Source organism: Coregonus lavaretus (assembly GCF_964263955.1).
Source record: "Coregonus lavaretus genome assembly, chromosome: 28".
In the NCBI taxonomy this organism is placed as follows: Eukaryota; Metazoa; Chordata; class Actinopteri; order Salmoniformes; family Salmonidae; genus Coregonus; species Coregonus lavaretus.
The window spans coordinates 5,555,433-5,571,255 of record NC_140015.1 but is presented as its reverse complement, the minus strand read 5'-3'; the positions used below and the strand labels follow the sequence as shown (position 1 = coordinate 5,571,255).

At 42.2% G+C, this 15,823-nt stretch overlaps 2 protein-coding genes across 2 annotated transcripts; both read right to left on the bottom strand.

Moving 5' to 3' along the window:
• Positions 1–1,425: 1,425 nt before the first annotated feature.
• LOC311104296 (SUMO-conjugating enzyme UBC9-like) lies at positions 1,426–7,048 on the bottom strand. The gene is made up of 7 exons (XM_084146100.1): positions 6,720–7,048; positions 3,926–4,011; positions 3,744–3,827; positions 3,433–3,505; positions 2,326–2,435; positions 2,019–2,098; positions 1,426–1,660 (listed from the first exon to the last, which is right to left on the bottom strand). Exons 2-7 carry the CDS (start codon positions 3,989–3,991, stop codon positions 1,597–1,599), a joined length of 477 nt encoding a protein of 158 aa, XP_084002226.1. The 5' UTR covers positions 3,992–4,011; positions 6,720–7,048; the 3' UTR covers positions 1,426–1,596.
• A 6,047-nt stretch (positions 7,049–13,095) lies between these two features.
• Positions 13,096–14,866, bottom strand: LOC311103563 (3-mercaptopyruvate sulfurtransferase-like). Its single transcript, XM_084145151.1, has 2 exons — positions 14,203–14,866; positions 13,096–14,013 (listed from the first exon to the last, which is right to left on the bottom strand). The coding sequence occupies exons 1-2, from the start codon at positions 14,789–14,791 to the stop codon at positions 13,712–13,714; spliced, it is 891 nt and encodes a 296-aa protein (XP_084001277.1). The 5' UTR covers positions 14,792–14,866; the 3' UTR covers positions 13,096–13,711.
• Positions 14,867–15,823: the final 957 nt, after the last annotated feature.

Sequence of the window (15,823 nt, the reverse complement as noted above, 5' to 3'; positions counted from 1 at the left end):
TATTTGGCACTCAAAAGGTTAATGTGAACGCAACAGAGAATTATCTTTTGCTGCCCCCCCGCGGATAAGATTACATTTGCACAGCTGACAGATATGTCTACTTTCAAAATCGCTAATTTACAGACTACTGGGACGCTGAAGGACTAGGCCTATTTATTATGTTACACACGTGTCCGCATTAGCGTTCAAATGAAATATAAATGTTTTAATATAATCTTACCCTCATTAGGACATAGCCTAAACCAAAGCTCAAGCTGAACCAAAGCGGAAAAATGTGACAACCTTATTTTCCTGACATTAATACATTGTAGCTGGGACAGGTGTGCTACGATAACCATTGTTGACACGTTTAATTGTCACGTGTAAGGTGTATTACATAGAATGTCCGTAAGTGAGAAAATACATTTTATATTATTTTGTGGGAAAAGTTACAGCCAAAATATACTTACATCTGTGCTTCGGTTCAGAGCCTCAGTCACTGTATTTTTGCGATCCTGCGGCTACCTTACCTCAATAAATTAAATGTTTCTGAACCCCACGCATTGTGCAATCAGCGTGAGGAATAACACGTTATCTGGATAATGATGTCATTATTATCCTAAAAGGTAGTCGCGTGAAGCGGACTCCGATACAGTGTAGAGCGCATTACCTCAAATTTGAACTCCATATTCAGCGCTAAAGGTCTGTCAGTTATCAAATACACCACCACGGGAAAAAACATATTCCTTAATCCCTCATTATAACAGTTCAAATAAAGCCTACCCTACTAAATAGACTCATATCCTGTACATTTCCCACACACAGCCAAAAACAAATTCAACTGTTATTCAAAGAAAATAAAAGGACACAAACAGTTTTGTATTTTCCATTCAATTAACTTTATTTCACAATTCTTACATTTAAAATGTGTTCATTACTTTTAATACCACACACAATATCAACTTGCTAAAACAATAGAAAATAACATAAGATCCATATGGACCTAAATATTTATATTATGTACATACACTCAAGTCTTTGGAGGTAAACCTCTTCAGCTCTCTATGCAGCACATTCTCAGCTCTGACATCCATCTTATTAAAGGGGCATCCCAATCAAATCTACAATTAAATTCAATGTGACCAGACATTTGGAAAAATAAGGCTCACTTCCGTTTTGTTGATTTTCTGTTTGTTTTTTTGATTATTTATTTAAGTACAGATTCAGTTTCAAAATAATGTACCATACACTGCAATGTGAAATTATTTGTTATTAAACCTTATGGCTATTTGATAAGACTAAATATCAGGCAAAGTAGCATCCTGATTTACAGATCAGAAATGCAAATGGTGTCTTATTAAATTATATGAAAGTGTTTTAGGCATGTGATTTAGGCATGTTTTAAAAGTGAAGTAGGCAAAAAAAAAAGACATTTGGACAAAAATATGATTTTTGTTTTGTTTTAAAACGGCTCTCATGTAGGCTAAATTACATTTTTCTCATGTAAAGAAGAACATCAAATTGTAGATTGATCATTGGATTGGTCCTCTAAGTGCTGCTTGCTGTTCAGTACCCAGGTGTTGTATCAGGCTTCTCAGGCAGATGGTCAGCTGAGCTTTATGTGGGGGCAAACTTCTTGGCCTGCGCCCTCACCCTCTTCTCATAGTCCATTCTGTTCTGACTAAAAGAGGCAACAAAGTGGGATTAGTCCATTATGAAATAGAGTATAATAATAATATGCCATTTAGCAGACGCTTTTATCCAAAGCGACTTACAGACATGTGTGCATACATTTTTTTGTGTATGGGTGGTCCCGGGGATCGAACCCACTACCTTGGTGTTACAAGCGCCGTGCTCTACCAGCTGAGCTACAGAGGACCACAGTATTACCTAACAAGGCTATACTTTTCAGTTTAACAAAGTGAGATTGTGTATGTTTGCAAGTGTCTTATAAAGCACATTAAGAGCCCCTTTACCAGTATAAATTATACAGTAGAACATTCAAAAAGAGAAAAAAGTATCTCTCAACCGAAACTCACCAGTAAATTGTGTAGGCTTCTGCTTGTGCTGGGTCTTGGATGTTGGGTTCATTGAGAAGCTCTTGGATACCCAACAGGATCTGTGAATACAAAACAGATGAAGTCAGCTTTTAGAATGAATTGAAATGCAAAACAATGCAGATCAGAACACAATCACTCAACCAGGGAGTACCATGCTTTGATCCACATAAAAAATACAGTAATTTGATGCCTGTTGAGCCAATGTCGTGCATTCCTCTAAACCGGTGAAATCACTGATGCCTCTCCAATTGTTTATGTATTTGTGTGTATATGTGTATATATGTGCCTGTTTGATGGTGATAGCTGGCCTCCAGTCTTTCTCCTCCTCCAAGATGGAAAGACACACCGTGCCAGATGGGTAGACATTGGGGTGGAAAATGGGCGGCTCAAACTTGCCTGAGAGGAAATAGAATAGATGATTTGTGTTGACTTCCTTATCATCGATATAAAAAATGACTTGGAACAAAACACTGCACATTAGGGGTGTTAAAATGTTTAAATAAAATTGGGATTGGTAAAGTTAAGAAAAAAATCCCTAACCGTCACAAAACGACCAATAATAGGTCCCGATCATCCTCATAAAGGAAATAATAACAATTAAAGAAATACCTAAATTAACAATGCTGGAACCATTTTTAAGCTACTTTATTGACTGGAGCTGTAATTAACCGGAGCTTTAATCAATGACTGTATGAGAGTAGCAGCTCAAGTAAGCAGCGGGGAGGGGCCATGCGGTGTGAGTCTGAGTGACGAGGGGAACAGGGAGGGGAGAGAGATAGCAACCAAGTCGACTCGCGCTGGTAAACTAACTTATTGCTAGTTATTTATCATCTCATCTGATTACATAGTACCTATCTTGACTGCATCAAAATGAGAGAAACTAGTTAAGCCTGCTAGCTAGCTAACGTTAGCTAGGCTAATTGAGACTTTATAACTGTGCTTTCTCCCCTTCCAACTCTATTGACATTATTAAGTAGCAACCTACCTGTTGGCTCTTGGTGTTGTAGTCTGTCCTTCTCTTTTAACTTTTAGTTCTGTCATTTTAATTCCATCTTCCACTGATTAGCCTAGATCTCTCCTAATAACTTGCCACACGGAGGCTCTAGTTCTATTACTATAGCCTAATGCCGGTTTGATGACTTGTAAGTGGTCGACAACAACAACCATCACTCTCCTGAAAGCAAGAGCAGCATGATACAACTTCCTTTCTCTCCCCCTGCGGGAAGCGCCATGTAGACCATCTGAATTAATGTGGAATTTTAAATGTTAAGAAAAATTGTCCATTTGTCACATCCCTACTGCACATCGATATTATCCAACAGCCAACAAATGGAAATAGATCAGACAGTGACAACACTTTCCTATTGAGGTGCCCATGTGCAGGTTTACTCACATTTTGGCGGCGAGGAAGGATAGTCATCTTTGAACAGCATTCGGAGTTTGTATTGGCCTCCCTCCCACAGTGTCTAGAGAATTGAAGAACATAGTTAATACATTCATTAAATGTTACAGCTCACGTGGGAGTGCAAACACACTATAAAAACCACCTTTACCTCCGAACACATCAGTTTGCATTTGTACTTGTGTTGGCCATTTTTTGATGTACTATAAGAAACACTATGATATCCGTTTACTCATTCTGACTGACTGGTAGTGGTTGTTGGGTCTTAGAATAAAAACTACAGATCGTGAAAGTTGACATACCCCCTTCTTCCCTGGAATGGCACATTCCCAGTTCATGAGGTTCATAGTGCCATCAGGATTTTTGGTAGGCACCGCAACAAAACCCTGAGAGAGAGGGAGGGAATGAGGTTTGAGGAACAAGCTCGCCTTCTCCAAATTATCAGAACAAGTTTATATTCATTGTTTGTATGGTAGCTACTCACAAATGGGTGGTCTTTCCTCCATGCTTTGCGCTCCTGTGACAGTCTGCTAAGAGCGATACCAGACATTTCTACTCATTAACACAGTCCTGTGGGGAGACAGAAAAACACTCAATTAACATGGCTAGGTAGCTACGCATCCTTGTTCTCTAGTGGTTTTGCTAACTAACATTGTTATTAGAAATGTCCATGATATACTATAGTTGGGTTAAGGGTTGGGGACTAACTGATAACATGTAATCAGTTACATGTAAAATGATTACACAACACCTCACTGTAATCAGTTACGTTACAAGCTAAAAAATATTGTAATCAGATTACAGACACTTTTTAAAAAACTAGATGGATTACTTTTAAATTCAGAAAGGATATTTGCGGATTTTTTTTTTTATTATGACTCCTTTGTTTTCTCAATGACATTCAATTCAGTTTAAGTTTGTTCCACCTGAACGAGTCTGAACACAAATCAGAGACCACTATGATGACACACCAAATGTGTATGATGACACACCAAATGTGTTTGTCTTCTTCTAATGCCTCTTAAGGGGAAAGTAATCCAAAAGAAACTGAAAGTAATCAGATTATATTACTGAGTCTGGGTAATCCAAAAGTTCCGTTACTGATTACAATTTTGGACAGGAAACTAGTAAATCACAGATTACATTTAGAAAGGGCCCAGCCCAGCCAGTAGTCTAGTGGTTAAGAGCCTTGGGATAGTAGCCAAAAGGCTGCTGGTTCAAATCCCTGAGCCGACTAGGCGAAAAATCTGTCAATGTGCCCTTGAGCAAGACGCTTAACCTCAATTGCTGTGGATAAGAGCATCTGAAAAATGACTAAAATGTAAGTGTACAATTTTGACTTGCCATATTACTCATGAAAAATTCTTATGACATGAAGTTCAAATCAAATTGTATTTGTCACATGCGCCAAATACAACAGGTGTAGACCTTACAGTGAAATGCTTACTTACAAGCCCTTAACCAACAATGCAATTTTAAGAAAGAATACCAAAACAAATACAAAAAAAAAAATTAAACAAAAAAAAAAGAAATAAAAGTAACAAATAATTAAAGAGCAGTAGTAAAATAACAATAGCGAGGCTATATACAGGGGGTACCGGTACTGAGTCAATATGCGGGGGCACCGGTTAGTCGACGTAATTGAGGTAATATGTACATGTGGGTAGAGTTATTATAGTGACTATGCATAGAAAATAAACAGAGAGTAGCAGCAGCGTAAAAGAGGGGGGGGGGCAATGCAAATAGTCTGGGTAGCCATTTCATTAGATGTTCAGGAGTCTTATGGCTTGGGGGTAGAAGCTGTTTAGAAGCTTCTTGGACCTAGACTTGCCGTGCGGTAGCAGAGAGTACAGTCTATCACTAGGGTGGCTGGAGTCTTTGACCATTTTTAGGGCCTTCCTCTGACACCGCCTGGTATAGAGGTCCTGGATGGCAGGAAGTCAGCTTGGCCCCAGTGATGTACTGCTCCATACGCACTACCCTCTGTAGTGCCTTGTGGTCGGAAGCCGAGCAGTTGCCATACCAGGCAGTGATGCAACCAGTCAGGGTACTCTCGATTGTGCAGCTGTAGAACCTTTTGAGGATCTGAAGACCCATGCCAAATATTTTCAGTCTCCTTAGGGGGAATAGGTTTTGTCGTGCACTCTTCACGACTGTCTTGGTGTGCTTGGACCATGTTAGTTTGTTGGTGATGTGGACACCAAGGAACTTGAAGCTCTCAACCTGCTCCACTACAGCCCCATCGATGAGAATGGGGACGTGCTCGGTCCTCTTCTTTTTCCTGTAGTCCACAATCATCTCCTTTGTCTTAATCACGTTGAGGAAGAGGTTGTTGTCCTGGCACCACACGGCCAGGTCTCTTAACTTGAAAGCTAATTAACCTATTCACTAGCTAGCTATAAAGATTTTCCCTCATTAATTTTGGATAGCAATTAAGTGGATGGTGCATTGGACATATACCACAAACCCCCGAGGTGCCTTATTGCTATTATAAACTGGTTACCAACATAATTAGACCACTAAATAGTAATTTGTCATACATATGGTATACAGTCTGATATATCACGTCTTTCAGCCAATCAACATTCAGGGCTCGAACCACCCACTTTATAACTAAATGTATACCATGGCATTGTTGAATACTCGTTTCTGATTGGCTTGAGGGGTGTGCATTATTTCCCTAAAATGCATGGTAGAATTAAATGGCTATTTCAATCTTACACCTTCTATGTTTGAGCTGCTTTTGAACGCAAAAGTCGAATTTAAAACATTATTGGCATTGTTGAATTCGATTTTCATATTAGCAAGCTAGGACTGATGGTTAGGTTAGCTAAACTAGCAAATCTGTTTGTAAAGTTACCAAGGCAACTACTGTAGCTATGTAGTAAACTTGCTAACTACTTCAGTGGTGTTGAACACATTTCTACCTGCAAATGAACACATTTCTAGCAGCTAATGTGTTAATTTATAGCCATGGTATAAAAGGGACAATCAACTAGGGGCTCTATGCGTTCTCTGGAAAATAATGCAACTCCGTGGAAGGTGTGTTACACGACGCGCTAGTTCATTATTTTCCATAGAACGCATAGCCCCTCGTTGATTAACCCTTACATATGGCTCTGGTTATTGGTATTGTCAGTAGCTGGCTAGCTACGCAGCTAGCAGTCTAATTAGCAAACAAATCATCAAACTAGCCAACCAACTTACATCCACCCACCTGTAAGCCTAGCTAGCTAATGTATTAAAGTTCGTTTACAGGTCATTGGTTAGTTGCTTACCTTAAAATCAAATTGATACTGGCTAGATGGCGTTCGCTTGTTGGTGTTTGTTAACGCTAACGTTAGCTAGTTAAAATTAGCTAGGGGGTGGCTAAAAACAATGAGCTTGGTCCGTGGCTCGGTCGCCTATTTTCTTTACTATCAAAACTAGCTAAAGCTGACGATGCTTTCGTGCTAATAATTCGACCAAGTTAGTTCCCCTGACATAAATCAATAGATTGAGAGATTTCCTTATCCGTTACCGTATATATGAATACCTGAACGATAGCATTCCGCTAGCTAGCTCGCTAAAGAAAGAGGACCTCAATTTGTTTATCTCGACATAACCTACAGGCACTTCGCAGGGCACATTTCTTGGCCTTTCTTTTCGGCCATCTTTGGTGTGGCGTCGTGTTGGCTTCATCTGGTGTTGTACAATTGTTTGGAGATATATTATATATATCGACACTTTTTATCAATTAACCAATCTTTTCTGAGTCAAGATCACTTTGAGTCAAAACGCAAGCCGAGATCTACAGCTCAGATTTTTAAAACATTACTTAAACGTAAGCCAATGCAACGTTAACCAATTAAAAACAGTTCTGTAGCATTGAGGTTTGTGCAGTAGGCTATATGCCTAATACATTATCACTGCATATTGGCTATGCTTGAATTGCCCTGCCAATGTTGTTCTTATCAGACCATTTTGAAATTATATATATTTTTAAGTAGGTATATGATCACACTGGTAATGGATAAGTTGTTGTATTACATGTGAGGCACATCTAAGTGAGCATAAGAATGAGCTTTTTTTGGACTGATGGCCTGCATCTGATGGTCAGTCTGAGGAGAAGGAGGGAGAAACTGTGAGGCTGCCTCTCACCCGATTCACCATCCCTCCACTGAGAAAAAGGGGACAGTCTTCCAGCTGATCGCGAAACTCAAGTCACATTATTTCTGCCTCATTCACCAATTAATGTTGTTACTGTGATGACCAGAGAAAGTGAAATATTCCTACATATTAAAAAGGACACAAGCCGCTAATAACAACAACGCAAGCTTATCAGAACACTGCTATACTAATTAATTGCAGCTGCAGTGTTGGTGGTAGCGTGTGGAAGTATGGAGAACGTGCAATTTATGGCTTATAAAGGTGTTGAACAAAATGTTGTCAGTGCTGAATAACGAAGGTTACTCACATAGCCATGGTTCTATGAGCTAGGGACTATACAAGTCACTCAATGGGATATCCTTCCTCCTGGCAACAGGATGAGTCGAGATATTAATATCAGAGTAATTCCGTGCCACGGATGTGATGTGTGTGCCCCCACCCCCTATTAATACCTGGGCGCATAGCATCACTTTCTCAAGACTCTTCCCGAGGCTACAAGGGAACCGATATCAGGACTAGCATAGTCCCTAGCTCATGGAACCGTGGTTACGTGAGTAACCTTCGTTCTATTTTCCTTGAGGGACTATGCTAGTCATTCAATAGGATGACAATACCGGAGTAAGTTGGTTCCTGTAGGGCACAGCCTAGAGCAACACCTCACTATAGGTGTTCGAGACAGTACCCGGTCCATCCACAGGACACTGTTGGGAGGGAAGGGCAGCATCAAGCACAGCTGAGCTCACACCGTGAGGGTCAGCCACAATCACCCGGTAAAACCTTGCAAAGGTACTGGGGGGATGCCCAGCTGGCAGCCGCACATAATGTCAGAGAGGGGGACTCCGTTAAGCAGTGCCCAGGAGTTGGCAACTCCCCTGGTGGAGTGTGCTACCACAGAGGATGGGGCTGGGTGGCCAGCTAGGCTATATGCTTGCAGGTTAGTATCTACAATCCAATGTGACAACCGTTGTTTTGAGAGGGGCTTACTTTTTATTTTATTTCACCTTTATTTAACCAGGTAAGCCAGTTGAGAACAAGTTCTCATTTACAACTGCGACCTGGCCAAGATAAAGCAAAGCAGTGCGATAAAAACAACAACACAGAGTTACATATGGGGTAAAACAAAATATAAAGTCAAAAATACAACAGAAAATATATATACAGTGTGTGCAAATGTAGCAAGTTGTGGAGGTAAGGCAATAAATAGGCTATAGTGCAAAATAATTACAATTAGTATTAACACTGGAATGATAGATGTGCAAGAGATGATGTGCAAATAGAGATACTGGGGTGAAAATGAGCAAAATAAATAACAATATGGGGATGAGGTAGTTGGGTGGGCTAATTTCAGATGGGCTGTGTACAGGTGCAGTGATCGGTAATGTGCTCTGACAACTGTTCGTTCCAGTCATTGGAAGCAGAGGACTGGAAGGAATGGCGGCCAAATGAGGTGTTGGCTTTGTGGATGACCAGTGAGATATACCTGCTGGAGCGCATACTACGGGTGGGTGTTGCTATGGTGACCAATGAGCTAAGATAAGGCAGGGATTTCCCTAGCAGTGATTTATAGATGGCCTGGAGCCAGTGGGTTTGGCGACGAATGTGTAGTGTGGACCAGCCAACAATAATAATAATAATAATAATATGCCATTTAGCAGACGCTTTTATCCAAAGCGACTTACAGTCATGCGTGCATACTATTTTTTGTCTTTTTTTTTTGTTTGTTTTGTATGGGTGGTCCCGGGGATCGAACCCACTACCTTGGCGTTACAAGCGCCGTGCTCTACCAGCTGAGCTACAGAGGACCACAAGAGCGTACAGGTCACAGTGGTGGGTAGTATATGGGGCTTTGGTGACAAAATGGATGGCACTGTGATAGACTACATCCAATTTGCTGAGTAGAGTGTTGGAGGCTATTTTGTAAATCGCCGAAGTCAAGGATTGGTAGGATAGTCAGTTTTACGAGGGCATGTTTAGCAGCATGAGTGAAGGAGGCTTTGTTGTGAAATAGGAAGCCGATTCTAGATTTAACTTTGGATTGAAGATTCTTAATGTGAGTCTGGAAGGAGAGTTTACAGTCTAACCAGACACCTAGGTATTTGTAGTTGTCCACATACTTTAGGTCAGACCCGTCGAGAGTAGTGGTTCTAGTCGGGTAGGCGGGTGCCAGCAGCGTTCGATTGAAGAGCATGCATTTAGTTTTACTAGTGTTTAAGAGCAGTTGGAGGCTACTGAAGGAGTGTTGTATGGCATTGAAGCTCGTTTGGAGGTTTGTTAACACAGTGTCCAATGAAGGGCCAGATGTATACAAAATGGTGTCGTCTGCGTAGAGGTGGATCTGAGAGTCACCAGCAGCAAGTGCGACATCATTGATATACACGGAGAAAAGAGTCGGCCCAAGAATTTAACCCTGTGGCACCCCCATAGATACTGCCATAGGTCCAGACAACAGGCCCTCCGATTTGACACATTGAACTCTATCTGAGAAGTAGTTGGTGAACCAGGCGAGGCAGTCATTTGAGAAACCAAGGCTATTTAGTCTGCCAATAAGAATGCAGTGGTTGACAGAGTTGAAAGCCTTGGCCAGGTCAATGAAGACGGCTGCACAGTACTGTCTATTATTGATCGCGGTTATAATATCGTTACCATGTACTCTATCTCCAAAGCACACACAGCTGATCAGAGCGACAGATCCCCTGAGTCCACTCCACGTACACGTTTAGGGATCTCACAGGACACAGCGCGTACATCAACATCATGAGCCCCAAGGGGCATGGAGGTGGACAAGGCTGTTAGCACCATTTCCCTGTTCACGTGACCTGGGAGCAGGATCTTTGGTAAGAAGGCAGAATTAGGCCGCAGAGGAACGCTCGCCTTACCCGGGCCTAGATGATAACACTCATCACTAACAGATAAAGCATAGAGCTCGCCTAACCCTCTTGATAGAGGAGATGGCCACCAGAAACACAGTCTTAAGAGAGAGATGTTTCAAGTCTATAGCGTCTAACGGTTCGAAGGGAGGTCTGGAGGGGGCTCTTGAGGGGCGTAATCGACGGACTCCCTTAAGAAACCTTGCCATGAGCGGATGGCTGCCAAGTGGACCATTCTGCTCTTTATCATGGCATGCTGAAATGGCTGCTATACCTTAAGTGTGGATGCAGCCCTGGTAGCATTAAACAAAGACCTCAAGAACTGGAGCACAGTTTTTATGCCGCAAGATTCTGGAGCAACCCCCTGCTCCCCACACCACTGGCAGAACATGTGCCACCCTGTGCCATAGGTTGACGTGGTAGACTGGGCCCTGGCACTCTGTAAGATGTTAACAACAGAGGGCTCAAGATCTAAACCAGACCATTTTAGCTGTTTAGCGGCCAGACCCACAGCTGCAGGCAGGAGGGATTTGGATGCCACAATGTGCCTGTGACAATAGGTCCGGCCTCCGTGGTAGTTCCCATGATGTCTCCGCTAGGAGTGACAGTATTGTGCTTAACCAGTGGCATCTCGGCCATCTCAGGGCAAGTAGAAGGACCTGGTGGCCCGCTTCCCTGATTCTTTCCAGAGTCCCTGGAATCAGCAGGATTGGGGGGAAGGCGTATAGCCTCTTCCTCGGCCACTCGTGGGCCAGGGCATCTAAGCCAAGTGGCCCGGGGGGGTTGGATATTGAGAACCAGAGGGGGCACTGTGTGTTCCTCTCTTAGGCAAACAGATCCATCTCCACTTCACTAAAGAATCCCCACATGCGACTCACTATTCAGGGATGTAATCGCCACTCCCCTTCCGGACGGCCTTCCCTGGACAGCATGTCCGCTGCAGTGTTCAGGATCCCTGGGAGGTGTAAAGCTTTTAGTGAGGCCAGATTCTTCTGTGACCACAGCAGAAGGGTATGTGCCATCTGGTGGAGCCGGATGGTACCCAGACCCCCTTGGTGGTTTATGTACGCTACCACTGTGGTGCTGTCTGTCTGTCGACAGTGGTGAACCACTGGCCTGTAGGATGGATTGGCTTGATGGGCACTTCTTACGTACCATACGGTCAAGCTGCTCCCACAACAGTTCAATAGGGTTGAGATCCGGTGACTGTGCTGGCCACTCCATTATAGACAGAATACCAGCTGACTGCTTCTTCCCTAAATAGTTCTTGCATAGTTTGGAGCTGTGCTTTGGGTCATTGTCCTGTTGTAGGAGGAAATTGCCTCCAATCAAGCGCCGTCCAAAGGGTCTGTTTCCAAACTAGACACTATAATGTATTTGTCCTCTTGCTCAGTTGTGCACCGGGGCCTCCCACTCCTCTTTCTATTCTGGTTAGAGCCAGTTTGAGCTGTTCTGTGAAGGGAGTAGTACACAGCGTTGTACGAGATCTTCAGTTTCTTGGCAATTTCTCACATGGAATAGCCTTCATTTCTCAGAACAAGAATAGACTGAAGAGTTTCAGAAGAAGGTTCTTTGTTTCTGGCCATTTTGAGCCTGTAATTGAACCCACAATTGCTGATGCTCCAGATACTCAACTAGTCTCAAGAAGGCCAGTTTTATTGCTTCTTTAATCAGCACAACAGTTTTCAGCTGTGCTAACATAATTGCAAAAGGGTTTTCTAATGATCAATTAGCCTTTTCAAATGATAAACTTGGATTAGCAAACACAACATGCCATTGGAACACAGGACTGATGGTTGCTGATAATGGGCCTCTGTACGCCTATGTAGATATTCCATTACAAAATCTGGCGTTTCCAGCTACAATAGCCATTTACAACATTAACAATGTCTACACTGTATTTCTGATCAATTTTATGTTATTTTAATGGACAATAAAATTGATTTTCTTTCGAAAACAAGGACATTTCTAAGTGACCCCAAACTTTTGAACGGTAGTGTATTTGTGAGGAGAGGTCCTGAGAACAGACTGGCCAAGTGAGGCACGTGTGCTCTGAATATCACTCCGGCAACAGCTGCAGCTCGAGCCAGTAAGAGAGTATGCTAGCTAGGATGTGAAGCCTGGACGTTAAGGTGCGACTCGGTGATCACCGTCCTACTTCTGGAGAGCAACCGTGTTTAGCTCGAGCTAGATAACACAGAGTCCCTAGCCTGGGTAAGCGCGGTACCCAGCCTCAAACTCCAGAGAGAAGAGGCTAGCGTCCAGCAGAAGCTAACAAGCAACAGGTAATGCAATTAGCCGGGAGGCTAACCGGCGGACAGACACAGACAAGACAACTAAGCCTCGCAACGTGAACAGGTTGGCCCAACCCGTTCAGCCTACTTCGTAGCACGATGTCGACCTGTAAGAAAAAACTTAACAGATGACAAAACACTGCAGAGCACTCCTTGGAGGAGTGTAAAAAGTAGACACGTTGGACATTGAAGTCTTCACGTTTACTTCTTGTCTAACCAAAGGTAAATATTTACCCTGAATAAGCAAAAGTTGTACAAAGACAAAGTTGTACAAAGGACTACTGTCTATGGTAACAATTGTCATACTTCATACTTTGAAAAAAAGACAATACAGAGAACTTTGTACAGTAGGTGCCATCTTTTTATTGTACAAATTAAACAAAGTGACATCCTGCAGTCGAACTGACAGAAACTTCTGTTAATACTAAAACCAAACTGCACTTAGAAAAACCCCTTGACATTTCGTGGGCCTACATCTCATAACAAGGTCACATCAAGGCAACTACATAAAAATTACATTTTCATGGTGCATTTTCAGCAAGTCTCAGTTTAAAAGTCGCTTAGAAAATGTCTGGCAGTGGCAACATCAACAAGATAACGTTGCCAGGCTGCAAGCACCTAAGTAGGAGCGTACAACTCATCCATAGTCCAGTTCTAACCTGAATACCTCAAACATCCCATCCTTCTAATCTATATTAATAGATTAATATAGCATAGTTTGTAACACCTTTATTGGACATCATGAATAGATACATAGGCATACTGTATTCATGGTCTCTTGAACGTTGACCTCTTTCACACCGAGCCATTCATACAACTCAGCCAAAATCTTCAGTCAAAATCAATAAAACCCTTCATATTTTGTGCAATCTGTAACTTATTTTGTGAATCATAGTGTCCCCTCCCTGCTACTGAGCAGTAACTAATTCAACAGTATTTCCCTTAGTGCTCATCTCCACATCACACTTGCTTTCCCTTGCCCTCAGAGATGACATGCTCAGGAGCAGCCCTTTTGAACCATTCAGACCATGACCCGTCATATACAGACACCGACCCTGAATGTCCCAGCAGGTGAGCAGCCAGAACCACATGGCATGCAGTGACCCCTGACCCACAGGTTACCCAGAACGGTTTCTCCAAGTCCACCCCAGCCTCCCGGAACATTTTTGCCAGCACTTCAAGCTCCAACTCCTTGCCTGAGGCATCCATGAACTTGGCAAAATGCATGTTGATAGTACCAGGAATGTGGCCAGGCTCAGTGTCTGTGTGTGAGAGAAATAAATAAAATGATAAGGAGAGTGAAAGAAGGAAGATCAGATTTGATAAAAAATGAATGTGCAAAATATAATGTTCTGACATTTAATAAATCATATTAGCAAAAATGTATAATACCATCAAATGTAATCAATTCTAGGAGGAAAAAATACATCTTTGCATATGCTCCTACTAACCATCTCTTGGTTCTGGTTCGGTTCCCCGGAACCTGCCGGCGGATCTTGCGTCAACCACTTGCACCTGTTTGGTCTCGATGTTTTTTAGCACATCTTCATACGACTTGACCCATGATTGATTGGCGGTCGCCTTGAAATCCGCATGTCCTGGCTTGGTGTATTCTGCAGTGACCGAATGCCCCTCGGCCAGCCAATTCTTCATACCACCGTCCAGGACCGACACAGAATTGTGCCCAAATAACCGGAACATCCACCACACGCGGGGTGCGCTGTATGACCCAAAATCGCTGGTATCGTACACTACTACATGTGTATCGTTTCCTATACCTAAACCCCCCACATACTCAGCAAAGTAGCTTGCAGTTGGGAGCATATGATCCATCGAGGAAGTTTTGTCGGAGCATTTGTCAATATCAAAGAACGAAGTTCCAGGTATGTGCTGTTCGTTAAATTCCGCATTTGCATCGCGTTTTAATTTCGCTAGGTACCACGACGTATCCAGAATTCGAAGATTCGGTCCAATAAGGTTGTTTTTTATCGCATCTGCAAGCCATTGGGCTGAAACAAGCGCCGGGGTTTGCGCCGCCATGATCGTCCTGATCTTGCGCTCTGAATCAGGGTTGCCAGGTCAACAAAAATATTCTAAACCAATGACCACTCAAAACCCGCCCACAAGGCCTGAAAGTAGTGCCTTTTTTTTTGCAGCAAGAGAGGAGTTGCCACGTTTAGCCAATAAACGCCTTTTCCATAACGTTATCGAGCGAATTAAGAAGGAATCAAAATTCGGGTTTCCATCAAAATAATAATTCTTGCAAGCTAATGTGACTAATAAAGGAATTGGAATATGTCGCAAGAGAAAATATTAATTCGCCCTTATTACACTTTTCTGGCAAATGTGCCATTTTATGTGCTAGATGTTAAGACTACAAACCGTTATAAATGGCCTATTTTCGAGATAGCCTTGTCATTTCAATAGACATAGGCTAGGCCTACTGACTAAAATCTAGGTTTATGATTGTAATTCAACTTTACCATGGTTTGGTTAGCTAGATGCAGGTAGCCTATAGCCCCTGATAGGCCTACATCTAATTTCAGATAACCTACAGTAACCTAGGTAAAATGAACGATTTAGCAGCTTGCTTGGTTCAAATTGACAGAGTAATGTGACATGAATAGTGAGGCGATTTCGAGGTGAGAAATGCTTCCGTTGCCCAATTATAGCCTACTGGAATAGGCTACTGAGGATGGGGTGGTAATTTCAATAACTGAATCAAATATTAATAATATGGATATGAACTGAATAGGCCTATGCTTGTCAACAGCATGTGTTTTTATTTCTTTTTACCTGTTGCCTAATCTGACTGACGGTTACCTTCAATCTAATGCATTTTAACAACAGCTGATCGGCAATTGCGATAGAACTGTGACCATGATCACAATTGATAACTTCCAATTTCATGAACTAAACATGGACATTAATAATGACATAATAAAACAAGGCTACAACAACAATAAACTGAAGTTATAAACTATTGATTCAATCAGTTTGCCAGCTCCAGGTAGGCTACACAAGTGGCACAAATTGATTTGCAATGATTCCAGTGATATGGTCATTTCAACA